Here is a 22140-nt window from a genome sequence, read left to right on the forward strand (position 1 = left end):
AGTTGGAGGCTGCAGTGAGCTATGATCATGCCACTGCACTCCAGCCTAGGTGATAGAGCAAGACCCTGTCTCAAAAAACAAAATTTTTTTTTGCTGAATCTACTCTGTCTGCCTGTGCTCAAAGCCTTGACAGTATATCTGCTTATTGATGGAACAACAAAGCCTGGATGACAACACATCTGTTTATAGCATGGTTTACTGAATATTTTCAGCCTACATTGAGAACTACTGTTCAGAAAAAAAGATTCCTTCCAAAATATTACTGCTCATTGACAGTGCACCTCGTCACCTAAGAGCACTGATGATGTACAAGGAGATTAATGTTGTCTTCATGCCTACTAATAACATTCCTTTTGCAGTTCTATGGATCAAGGAGTAATTTCAACTATTAAGTCTTACTATTTAAGCAATATATTTTGTAAGGCTATAGCTGCCATTGATAGGAATTCCTTTGATGGATTGGGGCAAAGTAAATTGAAAACCTTTTGGAAAGAATTCACCATTCTAGATGCCATAAAGAACTAACAGGAGTTTGGAAGAAGTTCATTCCAACCCTCATGGGTGACTTTGAGAAGTTCAGTTCAAGACTTCAGTGGAAAGAGCAAGAGAACTATAACTAAAAGTGAGGCCTGAAGATGTGACTGAATTGCTGCAATCTCATGATAAACCTTGAATGGATGAAGAGTGGCTTGCTTCCTTGCTTGTTTTATTGATTGACTGAGACAGGGTCTTGCTGTCACCAGGCTGGAGTGCAGTGGCATGATCATGGCTCACTGCAGTCTCAACTTCTTGTGCTCAAGCATTCCTCCCTCTTCAGCCTCTTGAGTAGCTGGCACTAAAGGCGTATGCCACCACGTATTTTTTTTTGTAGACGGGGTTTTGTCATGTTGCCCAGGCTGGTCTCAGACTCCTGAGCTCAAGTGATCCACTTGCCTTGATCTCCCAAAGTGTTGGGATTACTGGCATAAGCCACTGTACCTGGCCTCAGACTGGCTTCTTACGGATGAACAAAGAAAGTGGTTTCTTGAGATGGAATCTACTCCTAGTAAAGATCCTGTAAACACTGCCGAAATGACAATGAATGATTTAGAATGTTACACAAACTTACTTGATAAAGCAGTGGCAGGATCTGAGAGGACTGACTCTAGTTTTGAAAGTTCTACTGTGGGTACAATTCTATCAAAGAGCAACACATGCTCCAGAGAAAGCTTTCAGTAAAGGAAGAGTAAATTTATGTGGCAAACTTCACTGCTGCCTTATTTTAAGAAATTGCTGCAGGCACTCCAACCTTCAGTAACCACCTCGCTGATCAATCAGGCACCATAGGCAAGAGCCTCTACCAACAAAAGAAAACAATTCACTGAACGCTCAGATGATCATTAGTATTCTTTAGCAATACGTATTTTTAAATTAAAGTATATACGTTGTTTTTTAAAAAACATAATGCAGCCAGGCATAGTGTCTCATGCCTTTAAAAACAGTGCTTTGGGAGGCTGAGGCAGGAGGATCGCTTGAGCCTAGAAGTTTAAGAGCAGCCTGGGCAACATGGCAAGGCTCCATCTCTATAAACATTAAACCGGTGTGGTAGCAAAGATATTTCTAAATCAAAAGTTAACATTCCCATCCTAAAAACATGTAAATATGTAGCAAAAAGGTATCCATTTTTTTTAATGGAAAGAAGGCTGAAGAACAAGTGTAGGAGGTGAGAATGATAAGCAAAAGCAAGCTCCAGCTTTTCCTGGATTGTACGTCACCATATGAGTTGCTCATTTTGTGACTTCTTTGCAGAAACCGACAAACTGATCCTAAAATTTATGTGGAAATTAAAGGAACATAGAATAGCCAAAACAAATTTGAAAAAGAACAAAGTTGAGGCCAGGTGGCTCACACCTGCAATCTTAGCACTTTGGAGGCCAGAGCAGGAGGACCACTTGAGTCCAGGATTTTAACACCAGCCTGGGCAACAAAGTGAGACACAGTCTCCACAAAATAATTTAAAAATTAGTTGGGTGTGATGGTGTACACTTGTAGTCTCAATTATTTGGGAGGCTTAAGTGGGAGGATTGCTTGAGGCCAGTAGTTCAAGGCTACAGTAAGACACGATCATGCTACTGCACTCTAGCCTGGGTGACAGAGCAAAGACACAGTTCCAAAATAAAAACTAAAAAAAAAAAAAGAACAAAATTGGAGGACTCATAATTCAAACTTACTCCAAAGCAACATTAATCAAGACAAGACAGTGTAGTATTGGACATAAGGACAGACAATATGAAACAATGGAAAACATTTATGGTCAATTTATTTTCAACAAGGGTATCACAATTATTCATTGGGGGAATAACAGTCTTATCAACAAATGGTGTTAGGACAACTGGATATCCATATGTAAAAGAATGAAGTTTGACCCCTTCCTTAAAGCACACAAAAAATTAACTTAAAATGTATTAGAAATCTCAAAACAAGAGATAAAACTATAACATTCTTACAAGAAAAATAGGAGAAAATCTTGACAAGTTTGGGTTAGGCAATGGTTTCTTAGATTTTACACCAAAAGCATAAGTAACAACAGAAATAAGTAACTTGGACTTCAAAACTAAAAGTTTGGGGGCTTCAACAAATACTATCAAGTAAAGGCAATTACATTAGAAAAAATACTTGCAAATCAAAAGTTTGATAGATTTATATACAATCCAATAATTAAAAACAAAATGTCTCAATAGACATATTTCTGAAGAAGACATATGTACAGTCAATAATATTGCACCTGAAAAGATACTCAACATCATTAATCATTAGAGGAAGGAAAATCAAAACCACAAGGAGATACTACTCGACACTCACTAGGATGGCTTATAGTGGAAAAACCAAAAGGAACAAAGGTTTCATGAATGTAGAGAAAGTGGAACCATCATGAACTGCTGGTGGGAATGTAAAATGAATGGTGAAGTCAGCATATGTTCTCACTTACAAGTGGGAGCTAAGCTATGAGTAAACAAAGGCATACAGAGTAATATAATGGACTTTAGACACTCAGAAGGAGAAGGGTGGAAGGGGTGGCTAGGGATTAAAAAAAAACTACATATTAGGTACAAGGTATGCTACTTAGGTGATGAGTACACTAAAATCTCAGAATTTACCACTATATAATTCATCCACATAACAAAAAACAATGGTACTCCAAAAGCTACTTAAATAATTTTTTAAAAAAATAACTCAATAAAATGGTGAAGTCACTCTGGAAAAACACTTTGGCAGTTTTGCAAAAAGTTAAACAAAAACTTAACCCTAGGACTTACAAATTTCATACTTAGGAATCTACCTGAGAGAAATAAAAACATACCTAAACAGAAACTTGTATACAAATATTCATAACAGTTATTAATAGCCAAAAAGTAGAAACAACCCAAAGTCCATCAATGAATGAATGAACAAAATGTGGTATATTCATATAATGGAATATTATTTGGCAACAAAAAACAATGTACTGACTTATACTACAACATGGATCAACTTTCGAAACACTAAGCTAAATGGAAGAAGCCAGTCACAAAATACCACACATTGTACTGTATGATTCAATTTATATGAATTGTCCAGAAGAGGCAAATCTATAGAGATAGAAAATGGATTAGTGGTTCCCTAGAGACAGGGAGTTTGGAAGGAAATTGGTAGGGACTGCTAATGTGTATGAATTTTTTTGGTGGAAGTGATAAAATTGTTCTAAATTGAATGTGGTGATAATTGCCCAAGTCTGAATTGACTAAAACCAGTGAATTGTATACTTAAAATAATAAACAGAATGGTATCTAAATGAAATCTCATTAAAGCTATTTGGGGAAAAAAAAAAAAAACCTCTTTAAAAAATAAACAAATCTCCATGTCTAGGGAAACAATATATCCCAGCAGGGTGAAATCATACAATACCTTATTTACTTATTCTGTCTATGTACCCTAAAGGTAATAGAAATCCAAAGAAGAGTTCACTATTATTATTATTCTATTTCAACAGCTTTTGGGGAAGAGGTGGGTTTTTGTTACATGGGTAAGTTAAGATTAGTGGTGATTTCTGAGATCTTGACGCACCTGTCACCCAAGCAGTGTACACTGTACCAAATGTGTAGTTTTTTATCTCTCACCTGCGTCCCAGCCTTCCTCAAGTCTCCAAAGTCCATTATCTCATTCTTATGCTTTTGCATCTTCAACACTTAGCTCCCACTTGTGAGAGCATATGGTATTTGGTTTTCCATTCTTGAGTTCACTTAGAATAATGGTCTCCAAGTCATTATTTCATTCCTTTTTATGGCTGAGTAATATTCCATGGTGTGTGTGTGTGTGTGTGTATACCACATTTTCTTTATCCACTCATTGGTTGACGGGTATTTAGACTGGTTCTGTATTTTTGCAATTGCCAATTGTACTGCTATAAACATGTGTATGCAAGTGTCTTTTTTATTTAACAACTTCTTTTCCTTTGGGTAGATACCCAGTAGTGAGATTGCTAGATAAAATGATAGTTCTACTTTTAGTTCTTTAAGTGATCTCCATAATGTTTTCCATAGTGGTTGTGCTAGTTTACATTCCCACCAGCAGTGTAAAAGTGGTCCCTTTCCAACACATCCTTGCCAACATCTGTTATTTTTTGATTTTTTAAATTATGGCGATTCCTGCAGGAGTAAGGTAGTATTTCCTTGTGATTTTAATTTGCATTTCTCTATTAGTGATATTGAGCATTTGTTTATATGTTTGTTGGCCATTTGTATATCTTCTTTTGACAATTGTCTATTCATGCCCTTTGCTCACTTTCTGAAAGGACTGGTTTTCCTTTGCAAATTTGTTTGAATTCCTTGCAGATTCCAGATAGTAGTCCTTTGTCAGAGGCATAGCTTGCAAACATTTTCTCCTACTCTGTGGGTTGACTGTTTATTCTGCTGATTATTTATTTTGCTGTGCAGAAGCTTTTAAGTTTAATTAGGTCCCATTTATTTATTTTTGTTTTGTGGCATTTGCTTTTAGGTTCTTGGTCATAAATTCTTTGCCTAAGCCAATTGCAGAAGAGTTTTTCCAATGTTATCATCTAGAATTTTTATGGTTTCAGGTATTAGATTCAAGTCTTTGATCCATCTTGAGTAGAGTTTTGTATAAAGTGAAAGATGAGGATTCAGTTTCACTCTTCTACATGTGGCTTGCCAATTATGCCAGCACCACTTGTTGGATAGGGCGTCCTTTACCAATTTATGTTTTTGCATGCTTTGTTGAAGATCAGTTGGCTTTAAGTATTTGGCTTTATTTCTGCGTTCTCAACTCTGTTCCACTGGTCTATGTGCCTATTTTTATACAAGTACCATGCTGCTTTGGTACAAGTACCATGCTGCTTTGGTAATTACAAACTATAGTTATATAGTTTGTAATATAGTTTGTAGTCAGGTAATGTGAAGCCTACAGATTTGTTCTTTTTGCTTAGTATTTCTTTGGCTATACAGACTCTTTTTTGGTTCCACAGGATTTTAAGTTTTTTTTTTTTTTTGGTAGTTCTGAGAAGAATGATAATGGTATTTTGATGGGCATTGCATTGAATCTGTAGCTTGCTTTTGGCAGTATGGTCATTTTCACAATATTGACTCTACACATTCATGAGCATGGGATGTGTTTCCATTTGTCTGTGTCAGCCATGATTTCTTTCAGCAGTGTGTTACAGTTTTCCTTGTAGAAATCTTTCACCTCCTTGGTTAAGTATATACCTAAGTACTTTTATTTTTTATTTTGTAGCTGTTATAAAAGAGATTTAAATTCTTGATTTGATCCTCGGCTTGGTAGTTGTTGGTGTATATAGCAGTGCTATTGATTTATGTACACTGAATTTGTATCCTGAAACTTTATTGAATTCATTTATTAGCTCTAAGAACTTTTTGGATAAGTCTCCAGGATTTCCTAGGTATACAGTCATGTCACTGGCAAACAGTCACCGTTTGATTTCCTCTTTTCTGATCTGGATGCCCTTTATTTCTTTCTCTTGTCAGATTGCTCTGGCTAGGAACTCCAGTACTATGTTGAATAGAAGTGGTGAAGTGGGCATCCTTGTCTTGTTCCAGTACTCAGGGTAAATGCTTTCAACTTTTCCTTATTCAGTATGATGACGGCTATGGGTATGACATAGACAGCTTTTATTATTTTGAAGTATGCCCCTCTGACGTCAATTTTGCTCAGGGTTTTTATCATAAAGGTATGCAGGATTTTGTGAAATGCTTTTCTGCATCTATTGAAATGATCATATGATTTTTATTTTTAATTCTGTTTATTTGACATATCACATTTATGGACTGGTATATGTTAAATCATCCCTACATCCCTAGTATGAAACCCACTTGATCATGGTGTATTGTTTTCACTATGCTGTTGAATTTGGTTAGCTAGTATTTTGTTGAGGATTTTTGCATCTATGTTCATCAAGGATACTGGTCTGTAGTTTTCTTTTTTTGTTATGTCCTTTCCTGGTTTTGGTATTAGGGTAATATTGGCTTCACAGAATGATTTAGGGAGGATTCCCTCTTTCTTTATCTTTTGGAATTTCCCTAAGATTGGTAACAATTCTTCTTTGAACATCTGACAGAACTCAGCTGTGAATTCATCAGGTCCTGGACTTTTTTTATGGGCAATTCCTTTATTACTGTTCCAATCTCACTGTTTGTTATTGGTCTGTTTAGAGTTTCTGTTTTTTCCTGATTTAATGTAGGAGGGTTGTATATTTCCAGGAATTTATTCATTTCCTCTTGATGTTCTAGTTTGTGCACATAAAGGTGTTCATAGTAGCCCTGAATGATCTTTTGTATTTCTGTGGTATCAGTTGTAACATCACCAGTTTTGTTTCTAATTAAGCTTATTTGGACCTTCTCTCTTCTTGGTTAATCTAGCTAATGGTCTATCAATTTTGTTTATCTTTTCAAAGAACCAGCATTTTGTTTCACTTCTATTTTGCATTATTTTTTGTTTCAATTTTATTTCGTTCTGCCCTGATCTTTGTTATTTCTTTAATTCTGCTGGGTTTGGGTTTGGTTTGTTCTTGTTTCTCTAGTTCCTTGACATGTGACATTAAATTGTCTACCTATGCTCTTTCAGACTTTTTGATGTAGGTATTTAATGCTATGAACTTTACTCTTGGCACCACTTTTGCTGCATTCCACAGGTTTTGGTAAGTTGTGTCACTAATATTGTTCAGTTTAAAGAATTTTTACATTTCCATCTTGTTCATGCAAAAATCATTCAAGAGCAGATTATTTAATTTCCATGTATTTGTATGGTTTTGAGGGATCCTTTTGGAGTTAATTTCTAGTTTTATTCTGCTGTGGCCTCAGAAGATACTTGTTATGATTTTGATTTTCTTGAATGTATTGAGACTTGTTTTGTGGCCTATCATATGGCCTATCTTGGAGAACATTCCATGTGCTGATGAACAAAATGTTGTTTTTGCAGTTGTTGGGTAAAATGTTCCATAAATATCTGTTAAAGTCCATTTGTTCTAGGGCATAGTTTAAGTTCATTGTTTCTTTGTTGACTTTCTGTCTTGATAACCTGTCGAGTGCTATCAGTGGAGTACTGAAGTGCCCCAATATTATTGTGTATTGTTATCTCATAGGTCTAGTAATAATTATTTTATGAATTTAGGAGCTCCAGTGTTAGGTGCATATATATTTAGGATTGTGATGAACTTTTTGCAATGAATTTCCCAGTTCTTTGAGCTTCTTGTATTTGGATGTCTAGATCTCTAATACAGCCAGAGAAGTTTTCCTCAATTATTCCCTCAGATAAGTTTTCCAAACTTTTAGATTTGTCTTCTTCAATAAGACCAATTATTCTTAGGTTTGGTCATTTAACATAATCCCAAATTTCTTTTTTTTTTGAGACGGAGTTTCGCTCTCGTTACCCAGGCTGGATGCAATGGCGCGATCTTGGCTTACCGCAACCTCCACCTCCTGGGTTCAGGCAATTCTCCTGCCTCAGCCTCCTGAGTAGCTGGGATTACAGGCACACGCCACCATGCCCAGCTAATTTTTTTGTATTAGTAGAGACGGGGGTTTCACAATGTTGACCAGGATGGTCTCGATCTCTCGACCTCGTGATCCACCCGCCTCGGCCTCCCAAAGTGCTGGGATTACAGGCTTGAGCCACCGCGCCCGGCCCCCAAATTTCTTGAAGGCTCTGTTCCATTAAAAAAATTTTTTTTCTTTGCCTTTGTCTGATTGGGTTAATTCCAAACCCTTGTCTTTGAGCTCTGAAATTCCTTCTTCTACTTGTTCTAGTCTGTCACTGAAATTTTCCACTGCATTTTGTATTTCCCTAAGAGTGTCTTTCATTTCCAGAAGTTGTGATTGCTTTTTCTTTATGATATCTATTTCTCTGGAAAATTTCTCAGCCATATCCTGTATTGTTCTTTTTTTGAGACGGAGTCTCACTCTATTGCCCAGGCTGAAGTGCAGTGGCACAATCTTAGCTCACTGTAACCTCCACTTTCCAGGTTCAGGTGATTCTCGTGCCTCAGCTTCCTGAGTAGCTGGAACCATAGGCATGTGCCACCATGCCTGGCTAATTTTTCATAGAACGGGGCTTCACCATATTGGCCAGGCCAGTCTTGAACTCCTGATTTCAAGTGATCTCCCCGCCTTGGCCTCCCAAAGTGCTGGGGTTACAGGCATGAGCCACTATGCCTGGCCTATTTTGTTTTGTTTTTGAGATGGAGTACTGCTCTGTTGCCCAGGCTGGAGTGCAGTGGTGCAATCTCGGCTCACTGAAACCTCTGCCTCCCGGGTTTGAGTGATTCTCCTGCCTCAGCCTCCTGAATAGCTGGGATTACAGACATGCATCACCAAGCCCAGCTAATTTTTGTATTTTTAGTAGAGATGGGGCTTCACCATGTTGGTCAGGCTGGTCTTGAACTCCCAATCTCAAGTGATCAACCCACCTTGGCCTTCCAAAGTGCTGGGATTATAGGCATGAGCCACGTGCCCAGCCCTGTTTTTTAAATTTAAGTTGCAGTAATCAGCCTTCTGAATTCTTTATACAGCAACTGATTTCTTCTCGGTTTGGATCCACTGCTAGGGAGCTACTGTGATCTTTTGGGGGTGTTATCAAACCTTGTTTTTGTCATATTACCAGAATTACTTTTCTAATTCCTTCTCATATGGGTAGACTGTTTCTTGAAATTGTTCTTGAATATATTTTTGATTGGACTGTTTTTTTTTTTTTTTAAGTTTACATTTTTTTCTCTCTCCCTCTTAAGGATCAGACTTTAATGTTTATTTTAGCCTAAACTGATTCTTGGTACTTGTAGGGGTAAAGACTCGACTCTGTATGAATCCTTAAAGAGAGTCTTTTGTTTGCTGGCTTTCCCCAGTGCTGGCTGTAGTAGTTATAATCTTGGTGTGTGGGTGAGTTCACTGTCTCCTATAGAGTTGGAATGGCAGGGATCTCTTGAAGTTTATCTCACTCTCTTGTGGTGTACATTTTATTTATTTAATTTTTTCCTGGCATTTTATTTCCTAAGTTGATGATTCCGGCTTCAGAGAAGGTATCTCTGGGAAGGCTCAAGTTGTGGCTAAGGCAGGTGAGTAGATGTAATACCCAATGGTAGGCCAAGGTCCCAGCCTTCATGAGGGTAACTGTGTGTGTATCTATGTGGGGACCTCTCAATTAGATGTGTTGAGGATTTATCATAGTGAAGACTGGAAGCTACCTCAGCTCCAGTGACAAGTTAGCAGGAAAGCTATTTACCTCACAGTCTCACTCCTGTCCTAGTGTTTCAGCTATTCAAATTAGACAGGCACTTCTTTTCATCTATAGAAATATTGGTATTCCAAATAGGGAGTGATTGTGACTCTGCCTCTTGTGCAGGCCTGAGGGGTGCTCCTCCTGTCCTCACCCTGGATTATTCCAGAAGGGCTGTCTATAGGTGCATCCATGGCACATTCCTGTGGGGGAAGACCCAGCTACGTCTGCAGTGGAGTGCTGCGGGGAACAAGGACCTCTTCTCCAAGTTCCTTCATGATCACAGTGGCTGCCTACCTGTTGTGGTATATGTGCAGACTTTCCTGGCTGCACCCAGCACTGCAATTGTGTCTCCACTGTGAGAAACTACCCACCAGTGGAAAGTTCTGGAACTCAAGGCCTGCTATGTAGATTATTTTGTCCCACAAAGTGATACTTTGATGTGGTTCTCTCCCCATTCTCCTAGCAATGGGGCTTCCTGAGAGCCAGACTGCAGTGATTGTTACTGTTCTGGGTCTAGCCACTCAGCAGGGCTACCAGGCTCCGGGTTTGTGCTGGGGAATGTCTGCAAAGAGTCCTGTGATGCGATCAGTCTTCAGGTATCCCAGTCATGGATAACAGCATCTGCTCTGGTAGATGTAGCAGGGGAGTGATGTAGACTCTGTGAGAATCCTTCGTTGTAGGTAGGTTTAGTGTGCTGGCTTTCTCAAATTCTGGTTATGCTAGCAGTGAAGTTGTCACATGGACAGACTGAGGACCACTGGTTGCCAGGGTGTTCCAGGTAGTAGTTTTAGCTGTTTTCTCCTTCCTGGGAGCAGTTATTCTATCATAAGTTGCCGTAATGGCCTGAGTTGGTTGGCCTCCAGCCAGGAGGGCATGCTTTCAAGAGAGCACCACTTTCAATATTAGCAGTAGGATCTGAGCTTGCCCTAAGTTGGCAAGGGGGAACTATTATGGTTTCTCACATAATGGGCATTGCCATAAAGATCCCAAGAGTTTATGTCTTACCAGGGCAGGTAGGAAAAACCATCAGATGGTTTTTCCTACCCTGCAGGGGTAGGCAGGTCTGAGCTCAGCCTCTCCTTGGGTGGGGCATGCTGCAGCCACTGTGGCGGATGGGGAGTGGTTCTCAGGCCAATGGGGTTATATTCCAGCGGGATGTATTTCTGCCTTTGCTGTGCTGTATAGTTTGCCAGAGAAGTGGGGAATAGCCAGTAGTGAAAGGCCTCACCCAGCTCCCACGCAGTTGGTGAGGCCAGTGGTGCTCCTGCAGTGCACGCTAACAGCACCAAGTTTAGATGCAGGCAGCCTACATGTGGAACTCAGACCTGCCCAGGGCCATAAGCTTCCCCACTGAGAAAGCAAGCACAGCTTTCAGGCCACACCCCTCCTTGTCTACCAACAATGGTGGTCGCTCCTGTGCTCCTATCTGTAGCAGTTCCCATTTGCCCCTGGATTCTGCTCAAGGAAGTTCGTGCCCACTTGAAATTATCACAAAATTCAGTTGCAAGCTTCTTTCACCCTGTCTCCTCCCTAATCTGCTGGCTGCCTTCCCCAAGAGCTCATGTGAGATATATTCAGGGATGACTTCCCTGGGCTTGTGCTGGAGACTGGGAGTATCTACAAGGCTGTTCCTGCTGTTGCTTCTACTTTTACATTTCACGTGGCTCCCTAAATCCATTCCACCTCTAGGTAAGGTTAAATCCTTCTACTGTGATCTGGATTCTCAGATTCACCCAGGAGGTATGTGTTCAGAGGCAGGTTTTCCCCCTCTCACACTTTGGGAACTCAGTTTTTCACCTGACTCACAGAGTTTGCAGTGATCCTTTCAAAAGATCTGTGAATTTGTTTGGTTTTCCTGGTACTTTCCTGTGGTGGTTTTTGGAACAGTTCACAGTGTGAATCTCCACACACTGTTCTGTCTGTCCAAGTGGGAGATGCACATTAGCTCTGCCTCCCATCTACCATCTTCCTCCCATCCAACAGAAGAGTTTTTAGATAGGGAATGTCATGATTAGATATATATTCTACAATGTTTAGAGAAAGGATTGTAAAATACCAAAATTGAACTTGAGAGACTAGAGTCTGGAGAGGGATGATAGTGATAATGGGACTCAAGAAGTTTAGGAATCAAGATCAATAGGATTGATGGATGGCTGACAGGTGACAGTGATTACCCGGTTTTTTTTGTTTTGTTTTTTGAGACAGCGTCTTGCTTTTTCACCCAGGCTGGAGTACAGAGGCATAATCTCAGCTCACTGCAACCTCTACCTCCTGGGTTCAAGTGATTCTCCTGCCACAGCCTCTCGAGTAGCTGGGACTACAGGCATGTGCAACCACGTCCATGAGCCACCATGTCTCACTGACCACCTGGTTTCTACTGTGCAAAACTGGATATATGGTGATGCCATTTACTGGACAGGGAATAATAGGATTTGTTTTTAGGCTGGGCATGGTGGCTCACACCTGCAGTCCCAGCACTCCTTGGGATTGCCACAGGTCACTTGAGCCCAGGAATTTGAGACCAGCCTGGGGAACACAGTGAGACTTCATCTGTACTAAAAATTAAAAAAAAAAAAAAAAATCAACCAAGTTTAGTGGCACATGCCTGTAGTCCCAGCTACTCGGGAGGCTGAGGCAGAAAGATCCCTTGAGCCCAGGGGTCGAGGCTGCAAAGAGCCTGATCTCACCACTGCACTCCAGCCTAGGTCTCAAAAAAAAAAAATTGTTTTCATTGTTATGGTTGTTAGTTTACAAAAGGGATGACGAGTGTGTCAGTTTTGTGGGGTTTTTTCCCCAACTGAACTAGTCTCTTTTAATTCTCTTAGTAATCTCTTCCAGAGTCAACTACTTCCACTGTAGGTGACAAAAGGTATAAGGCTCCACTTCAGATGTTGGCACTGCCAAGAGCGTGGTCTTTCCCCTTTACTGCAACTCAGAATTAAAACTTTTGCTTCTTATTTTTTATATTCCAGTTCCAGCAGTAGTTTTCACTGTAGATGTTATCTAATGACAGTCTTACTCTTTCTGGTAGTGGCTTACTACCAGGCTCTAACTTCTCCAGGAACATTACAGGATGAATTTAGTTTAAATATGGATTAAAATAAAAGGTATTCTCTCAAATGAGTTTAAATGCATTTTATTTTTAGAAAACCTACGTGACACACTTTTCTTAAAAACAATGCATCCACTCCATGCATCCATAGTCAAAATAAATGAAGAGCTCAAGATGACATCAGTCCTATTTGTCTTAAGCCCTGGTGTTGTGTGGATGACAAGCAGCAGCTAGTTATGAAGACAGGTGATAGATTCAAAGTAACTGCCAAATTTGTTAACATTTTTTCCATTTCTGAACCATCTTTAAAGAAAGTCATTTATGGGGTCACACTATCCTCGTGATAGTCCAATAGAGCAATCATGCCATCTGGATTCAAGTTTTCACCAATAAAGAACTAGTAGTTTTTGCAATTAGCAAGGATGTGCTGGATTTGTTCTATAGCCTCTGTCACAAAAGGTTTTATTCTTTCTGGTCTCTGTTCTTCAAGTTTGCCTTTGACTGTTTTCAGGTAATCTTTGATATAGTTCTTGTAGGCATTTTTAGTGAAGCTGGTTTCTTGCAAGTCATGGTTCATGACAGTACCAACAACAGTGATTACTGTGCTTTTGGTAGCTTTGCCCTCAGGACCTTCAGCGGAGGCATTTCCACCAATGAGCAAGTCATCAATGTCACCCTCTGTCCTACTGACCATCTTCCCCTTCACCACCAGGCACAGGCCATCTGCAATCTCCCAAATCTTGTAAATGTGGAATAACATCTATCTCATCACAGCTGATGAGACGCTTGTAAACAATCAAGATGGCAGCTGAAGGGAGACAGAGGACAGCAGTGCTACCTTAGCAAGAACTGGGAGCTCTGGGAAAGGGTGGTGGAGCCAGAGCGCTCCAGAAAAGGCAAGCCATGGAAAAAACCATCAGTTTTTTATGTATTGAGTTCAAGATGTCTTTAAGCACTTAAAATATTTAGGTACAGTGTCCAGTAAATTGTTAGATGTGCATATCAGGAGATCAAAGAAAAAGCAGAGCCTGCTGATAAACATTCATGAGTTATGAGTGTAACTAATACTGAACTAATGAGAACAGGGAGCTCTGCTTAGGAAGAAATAGAAAAGAAAGGTAGACATTAAAACGGAACCAAGAGGAATACCGCCACATTTAAAGAATAAATAAAAATGGGCTGGCAAAGATTGCAAAACGGCCTTAGGCAGAAACCAGGAGACAGGTAGGTGTCATAGATTCAAAGAAGAATGTTTCAAGGAGGACTTGGTCAGCACTGAAAGCTACTTTTTAAAGTAAGATAAGGAAAAATGCCATTTGGAATTAGTGGCATGGTGGTGCTTAGTGAAGAGCTAATCCATTAGCATGATGGGGCAGAAGCCAGATTAGAATGAGCTGAATACTGAATGGGAGGTAAGGAAATAGAAATAAGGAGTTTGATTGTAAAGGAGAGACAAGTTAAATCTGCAGCTGGAAAGCAAAGCAGGTTAGAGGTGGGGTTTTCATGTTTTGTTTTTTAAAAAACTTGACAGTGATTTGAAGGTATTTAAAGCAAAAAGATAAAAGCCAGTAAAGAGAGACAGAAGTTGAAGATATAAGAAAGATAAGAGAAAATCAGTAGTATAAGGTTCTTGAAGAGTTAAGAAGGAATGTGATTCAGAGGGAGTACAGAGCAGCTGTCCTTAGGAGGACAGAAAATTCTTCAATGTGACAGGAAAGAATGAGAAAATAAAAGCAATTGCAGGTAAGGTATGTGCATCTGTTAGCAGGAAATTAAGGGAAATCTTGTCTGATGGTTTTAATTTGTTCTAAAGCAAAAAGCAGTCAACTGCTAAAAGTCAGAAAGAAAGTGGGAGGGTGAGAGATCTGAGAACAGTAGAGGTTTAAATCGTTGCCCAGTCAGATTCCTGTGGGATGTTTATTTCTTATTTGTTTTAGCTTTATTCCATTACCGTTTTTTCTTTTTCTATACACTCACATTTAATTATAGTTTTCCAAAATGAAATAACTGCTTGAACAATTTCGCTGGTTTTATATAAAACCCAAATATCGAATTCAATTTTGCTATTACTATCACATTGACAATTTATCTATAATGCTTCCTATTAGCTCTTCTGTTTAAAACTCAAAAAGAAAGATCCATATATCATTTTACAGGAATTTCAGAACTACCAATTATGCTTACATATAGGTAAACAAGTATTTGGTATATCCACAAATTTTACCTTCATGCATTTAGAAGACACAGCATTTGTTTAGAGGACTTTACACCACATTACTTCTTTTTTTTTTTTTTTGAGACAGAGTCTCACTCTTGTCACCCAGGCTGGAGTGCAATGGCACGATCTTGACTCACTGCAACCTCTGCCTCCCAGGCTCAAGCTATTCTCCTGCCTCAGCCTCCCAAGTAGCTGGGATTGCAGGCATGTACCACTATGCCTGGCTAATTTTTGTATTTTTAATAGAGACAAGGTTTCACCATGTTGGCCAGGCTGGTCTCAAACTCCTGACCTCAGGTGATCCGCCTGCCTCAGCCTCCCAAAGTGCTGAGATTACAGCTGTGAGCCACCGCACCCGGCTACCACATTACTTTTTGACTTGTATTTTCAAAATGGCCTCAATAATTCTCCTCACCCTGTGCACACTGCTATTCATGCTGTGACTTTGCTTTTCCTACCATCGGGAATGGAGTCTGTTTTCTCACCCTATAAATCTGGGCTAGCCCTGTGCTAGATTTTGCCCTACAGAATTCCATAGAAGTGACAGCAAATAACTTCCTAACCTAGAATTTAAGAACCCTTATAGTTCCTACTCTCACCTTCTTGGAATGTGGTACTTCAAAATAAAAAAGCCCAAGCTAGCCTTCTGACAGATAAGGCCACAAAGAAAAAGCCCCAGCCAACAGTACCAACTTCCTGACAAGAACAATTTTTCTGGTTTTATATACAACCCAAATAAATGAGGGTGAGTCATTTTAGACCATCGATACCAAGCTGAACCATCAGATGATTGCAGAAGGAACCCTAGGTGAGATTAGCAAAAGAACTGCACACTTCAGCCTAGCTCAAATTGCAAATTCACAGAATTGTAAGAAAATAAAACAACTGTTTTAACCCAAAAAGTCTGAAACAATTACCTATTTTTTGGGGAGGCGTGGGGCAGTTTGTTTTTCTGAGACAGGGTCTCACTCTGTCACCCAGGCTGGAGTGCAGTGGCATGATCACAGCTTACTTCAGTCTTAACCTCCTGGGCTCAAGTGATCCTCCAACCTCAGCCTCCCGAGTAGCTCAGACTACAGGCACATGCTAGCATACCCAGCTAGTTTTGTATTTTTGTAGAGATGGAGTTTTGCCATGTTGCCCAGCTGGTCTCAAACTCCTGGGCTCAAGCAATGCACCCATCTTGGCCTCCCAAAGTGCTGGGATTATAGGCTTGAGCCACTGTGCCCAGCCACACAATTACATAATTTCAAATTTCTTTTCTATTTTGAAAATGTAGAAAAATTACTGAATACATAAACTAAGCACTTTTCTCATGGGAAAATCATAAACAATATCACATTTACTTTTAATATTTGCTTTGCACCTAAACTTAAGCCTTCTTTAAAACAAAATTATCAGAATTATAGTCTTAAGATTCAGCCATCCATCCATTTATTTATTAATCACCCTACTATGTTCCAGAACCAGAGAAACTGACCATATATCAGTGAACAAATAAATATTTTAAAAATCCTTGCCCTCTCAGAGTGTACACATTGGGGAGTTACAGACAACTCAATTCTAAAATACATTATTTTCTGATATGTTAGTACTATAATGACATCCATAATTTTAAAGGGAAGAACATGTATAGAAAAATGTGCATATTATACTAATAAGCACTCTTACCCTCATGCCAAGCACCAAGAACCCAATCTCTTCCATTAATGGGTACTTGCTGACCTGTTGCTGAATCTTCTCAGATGAGGCAAAAGGATCGTAGCTTTTTTGCCCTATCTTTACATCCATTATACAGGGCTTATTAAATTTATGGGTCACATCTTCCAGTTTTAGGTATAAATCTGTTATTAAAGAAAAATACTAATTAGTAATGGGCAAACATATTACTACTCAAGTACTTGTCAGGGAAAAACAAAATAAGAAAATCCTAAAACAGAGAAAAAAGTTAAAATAAATCTAGAGTCAATAATTATTCTTACTCTACCTAAAAAAAAAAAACAAAACAAAAAAAACTAAACCAACAAATTTATAACAAGTATTAAACACCACAGAGAAATTCTTGCAGGAGGTGAATTACATAAATTCAACTATAAGCAAAAGATGGCAGATATAAGGTTTCCAACAATATAAAAAAGGCAATGGGATCATTTCAAAGCTTTTCCAGAATGCATTCCCCTTGTAAATACAATTTATGCCATATGTCTCAGCAGATCTCTTAGTATTTTAATAATTTCAAAACATCTATTCATTTAAACTTAGTAACAGGAATAAATCCTTCCCACAGAGTAATACAACAGAAGTAGAGATTAAGAAAGGGCAAAGTAATCCAAATGATAATCATTGTCAAACATACATTCCAGTCTTACTAATTTCAAAGGAAAAACAAAAAAAATAAGTATCTTGCCTTTTTATTTTTTTGTGACAGGGTCTTGCTGTGTTGCCTGGACTAGAGTGCAGTGGCCAATCTTGGCTCACTGCAACCTCCTCCTCCCAGGATCAAGCAATTCTTTTGCCTCAGGCTCCTGAGTAACTGGGATCACAGGCCACAGCCTGGCTGATTTTTATATTTTTAGTAGAGATGGTATTTTACCATGTTGGCCAGCCTGATCTCAAACTCCTGGATCTGCCCACCTTAGCTTCCCAAAGTGCTGAGATTGGAGGTGTGAGTGACCATGCCCAGCCCATCTTGCTTCTTTTTAGAACACAGGCATTCCCCAAAAGTTGGTCTGTAAATCATGTTGACATCCTGCATACATCTTTCCACAAAAAAATTAAATAGAGATTCAAATATGGTATTATAAAAGCCCCAGTTATCATACACAGCTGACCTGCTTATAGTTTCAGCTTGAAAGCAAGCATCCAGGTCCCCTGAGGGAAGCAGTAAGGAAAGAAATTCTTCCTCCTTTCCTAGGTTAAAGAATTGTCTTAAAGTTCTGAATGAGATCATGAATCATTTTTTACTTAGGAATGTAATAAGAAGTATTTATCCTCAAAGACAGAAAAGATTACTATCAACCAACATAACAAATAAGGTTAGAGAAGGTGTGTATTTTCTCTGAATTAAATAAATGGGTAGCAGGGGTAAGAGAAGCCTTACTCTCTGATGTCCTTTCATTACTCCTGTCCCACCAAGACTAGCATAGTTGTTAAATTACAATAAAGAAATCTGTGCTCAAACAAAAGTGAGAACCCAGTTAGGGTCTGAAAAAGTTTTAAGCGCCTCAGATTTAAAAGGTATAAATCTTCTCCTTCAAAGGATAAGAGATACTTTTTATCCCTTAGTCAAAGATGATGAGAGCAAGGTTATAACTCTGTAGAACTAGGTGAAGTTAAGCCCAAACACGACAAAAAAGTTACTGCAGTCCAAGGGAGCAGCACTGACACACCCCAGGAGCCCTCCACACCTGAAAGAAAGGTTCTCCCAGACAGACACCTTCAGGATAAGAGAAAACAAAAGATCTTGACACAGACATGAAACTGTTGTCTGTGAAAGCTAATGAGACAAGTGGAAAAATATCTTGATGAAGGAGCTGGAACACACCCAAGCTTCTGTGTCTAAAAGATAACCACGAATGGTATGAAAGAAGAAAGCAGCACAGGATAGTTACCTTCAGATTTTCTCCTCCCATCTCCAACCATCTAAAGCAAAAAAGAAGAAAACAGATCCAGCCCTGCTCTAGGGCTACATAATAATTTCAGTAAAAAGACTTAAATTTCAAATATCAGAAAAAAACGAATTAGATTGTAATATATAGTACAGTAGATCCTTGGCATTCATAAATTTATTATCATTAATTTAGACTCAAGAGACTCCACAAATCTTACTGAAGTAAAGTTGTATATGGGAGTATAAAGACAGTGAGAGAACCTAGCTAACGTTATAGCATTTATATCTCAGTGTAGGGTTAGTATCTTCTACCTGTCAATTTGGTACTGATTAAAAACAAACAACAAACTGTTTCTTTATGATAAGATAAAGATGACAGAAGCTAGGGTAGAGACTTTGCAAATCTGAAATAAAATCACCTATCTCTGCCTTTTTCTCTTTGAAAGGAGGAAAATACAAATGCAAACTCTATATATAGTGGAAATACAATACGTCTTTGCTGAATAAATGAGTGTTTGCCCTTCCCATTCCTACAGTACAATGGAACTTCACACTTGGCCTTTCCTCACGCTATAATAAATTGAGGCATCCCTTCTGTAAATAGGGACAAGTATAATGTATTTTATTTGATTAGCCAAATGTGTTTTTCTTTACTTTACTTTCAGGTTCTTGTTATGTTTCATATGTTTAGAATTACCAAATAACTGCTAAATTATTTCTTATTAGTCTTCAGAAATAAAACCATAAGTTAAGCCTACTGAAGACTGGTTTGGTGTTTTCTTTCCATTCTCTAATCTCAAATTTTTTTAAAGTGAAAATAAGAATTTGAGATTCTCATTTCTATCTTTCCCTCTGAGTTAAGAACTCAGAACTCTTAAGAAAGAATGTGATACCATGTATCTCACAACTTAACTGCAAGTGCTTTTGAAAAAGGTAAATAGAGAAATAGGGCACGAAAGTCTTACTTTAAAAGTCTTACTTTACTTACTTATTTAAAGTCTTACTTTACTAAGCATTGTTGTCTGGGTTGGTCTCCGTCTTATAAACATTGAGTTGCAATATAATGTATTTATTATGTATCATAGACAAAGAAGTTTATTCCCCTCATGACCTAAAGACCCAGGGTTTTCTTGTTTTTTTTTTTCCTTTTAGACAAAGGAGTTTTAAAAACACTTGACTAGAATAGACGGGATGTCACTGTGTCATTAGGGTATCTGCCCAGCTCAAGAACTATCCTCAGACCTACAGAAGTCGTCCCTTAGCCAGCACCATCATACTTTGGGAATCCAGCCCATAGGCCACAGTCACTAGGGCAGGAGCAAATATCTGATACAAGCTTGGCCAGTCTTGCCAATTTGGAACTGGAACGCAGAGAAAACCTGTTGCTGACCTCTGTGGGTGACTGGTACTATATAACATGCAAGTCTCTTGGTAGGGAAGAGAGAGACGTGGATAGCAAGGAAGGCAAAGGAGAGAAGAGGAAGAGTTAAGAAAATACGCAGAGAGAGATCTCCCTGGGCTAGGGTTCAGATTCTGGTTCCAGTCCCATCTTAGACTCAAATGCATGACCCTTGGTTTTCATAAGATACCCTCATATCCTTATAAGAACTTATCCTTTTTGTTTAATCAAGTTCAAGTTTATTTCTGTAACTTGTGCCCAAAGAATCTTAACTGAGATGATAAAGTTTAAAGCAACTGCTTTGGAAGAAGGAAAGGTACACTCAAATCTCAACTCTATCATTTGCTAGTCTGTGACCTCAGGAGAACTTTTCAAAACCTCAATTGTATGTAAAATGGAGATAATTATAGACTCTACCGGCAGGGATATTAAGAAGACTAAATGACATGATGCACAGTAAAACACTCAGCATAATGTCAGTCCTGTCCTATAAATGAAGGTTACATATTCCCACATCCTCTCCAAAATAAAATTTCATAAATTCCATATGTAATTACTGTCAAGGCACATAAGTGAAGAAAACAGATAAAAATTCTGCCTTCATAGAGGTGCTTTTGAAGAGCTGAAATAGTATTACATTTAGCATAATGGTTGCTACATATTTGGTACTCACTGAATATTTATTAATTTTATCTGTAAGTGTATATAAATATTAAACAAGCAAGTCACTGATAAATATTAAAACCTGCTAACTATGTTAGGTCACCAATGAGTCCAGGTCTAACTTCAATATTCAGTATAAATAAAAATATAAGATGATTCCCTGGAGTCTGTTCTTTCTCTTCCAGATGAGACAGGCATAATAAACACAAAATAAAAAGATGTAGTCATAATCCAATTATGCACTTGATAATGGATATTCTCCAACTCTCAGGCTAGTATCAAGCCTTAGTCTTTAGTTCAATATTAAAAAGAATACCTATATATAATAAACCTACTTATTACATATTGATTTCATCTCAAGTTAAAGTAACTCTCTTTTGCATGTGTCATGACTGCAAAACACACTCAAAACTGACCACTAACCTCCAAGTAGGCCCTTAAAGTTGCTCAACTATCTTACTCTATTTCCCAAATCTCCTCACTTTTCCATCCTCTGAGACTACTATTTCATCATTCCTTCCCCCCCATCCATAAGCTCAGCTTCCCTATTTTTTTTTTAATTCTCAAGAAAACGTTACAGATTAGTCAAGGTTATAGATGGTAAAGTTTACTGCAGTAAATATGAGAGCTGGGTTTTCTCTGATGCAATATTAACATTAAAAAGATGATGGCAAATAGGAAATTTGTTCTAAGACTCATCCAAAATAATCTAATCTAATCTAATGAACTAAAAATAAGATAGATTTTTGTTGTTGTTATTGTTGTTTTTGTTTGAGACAGGTCTCAATCTGTCACCCAGGCTGGAGGATAGTGGTACAATCATAGCTCACTGCAGCCTCAAACTCCTGGGCTAAAGTGATCCTCCCACTGCAGCTTCCTGAGTAGCTGGTACTACAGGTGCATGCCACCACACCCAGCTAATTTTTCTTTTCTTTTTTCTTTTCTTTTGTTTTTTTTTTGAGAGAGGGTCTCACTCTGTCACCCAGGCTGGAGTACAGTGGCGCGATCTCAGCTCACTGCAACCATCACATCCTGGGTTCAAGCGATTCTCCTGCCTCAGCCTCCTGAGTAACTGGAACTACAGACGCCTGCCAACATGACTGGCTAATTTTTGTATTTTAGTAGAGACAGGGTTTTTACCATGTTGGCCAGTCTGGTCTCAAACTCCTGACCTCAGGTGATCCACCTTCCTCAGCCTCCCAAAGTGTTGGGATTACAGGCATTAGTCACCGCGCCTGGCTTAATTTTTAAAATTTGTTGTAGATATAGAGTCTTGTTATGTTGCCTAGGCTGACCTTAAACTCCTCCTTAAAGCAATCCTCCTACCTTGGCCTCCCAAAGTGCTGGGATTACAGGTGAGAGCCACTGCACCTGGCAAGACAGATATATTCTATCTGGAATAGTTTAAGTTCACTCTGTTCAAGGTCAAGAATATAGAC

At 38.8% G+C, this 22140-nt stretch overlaps 1 protein-coding gene and 1 pseudogene across 3 annotated transcripts in view; both read right to left on the reverse strand.

Moving 5' to 3' along the window:
• IPMK (inositol polyphosphate multikinase) overlaps positions 1 to 22140 on the reverse strand; it is a 66270-nt gene that overhangs the window by 6930 nt on the left and 37200 nt on the right. For all 3 annotated transcript variants that reach the window (XM_012445755.3, XM_012445754.2, XM_012445753.3), the window contains exon 4: positions 16701 to 16873. In XM_012445755.3, the coding sequence (XP_012301178.1) occupies positions 16701 to 16873 (173 nt within the window). The remainder of the gene's footprint in view (positions 1 to 16700; positions 16874 to 22140) is intronic.
• LOC105712611 (translationally-controlled tumor protein-like) lies at positions 12390 to 15199 on the reverse strand (annotated as a pseudogene).

The sequence above is a fragment of the Aotus nancymaae genome, unplaced genomic scaffold (genome assembly GCF_030222135.1).
Source record: "Aotus nancymaae isolate 86718 unplaced genomic scaffold, 86718_ANA_hifiasm-v0.15.2.pri h1tg000010l, whole genome shotgun sequence".
Lineage (NCBI taxonomy): Eukaryota > Metazoa > Chordata > Mammalia > Primates > Aotidae > Aotus > Aotus nancymaae.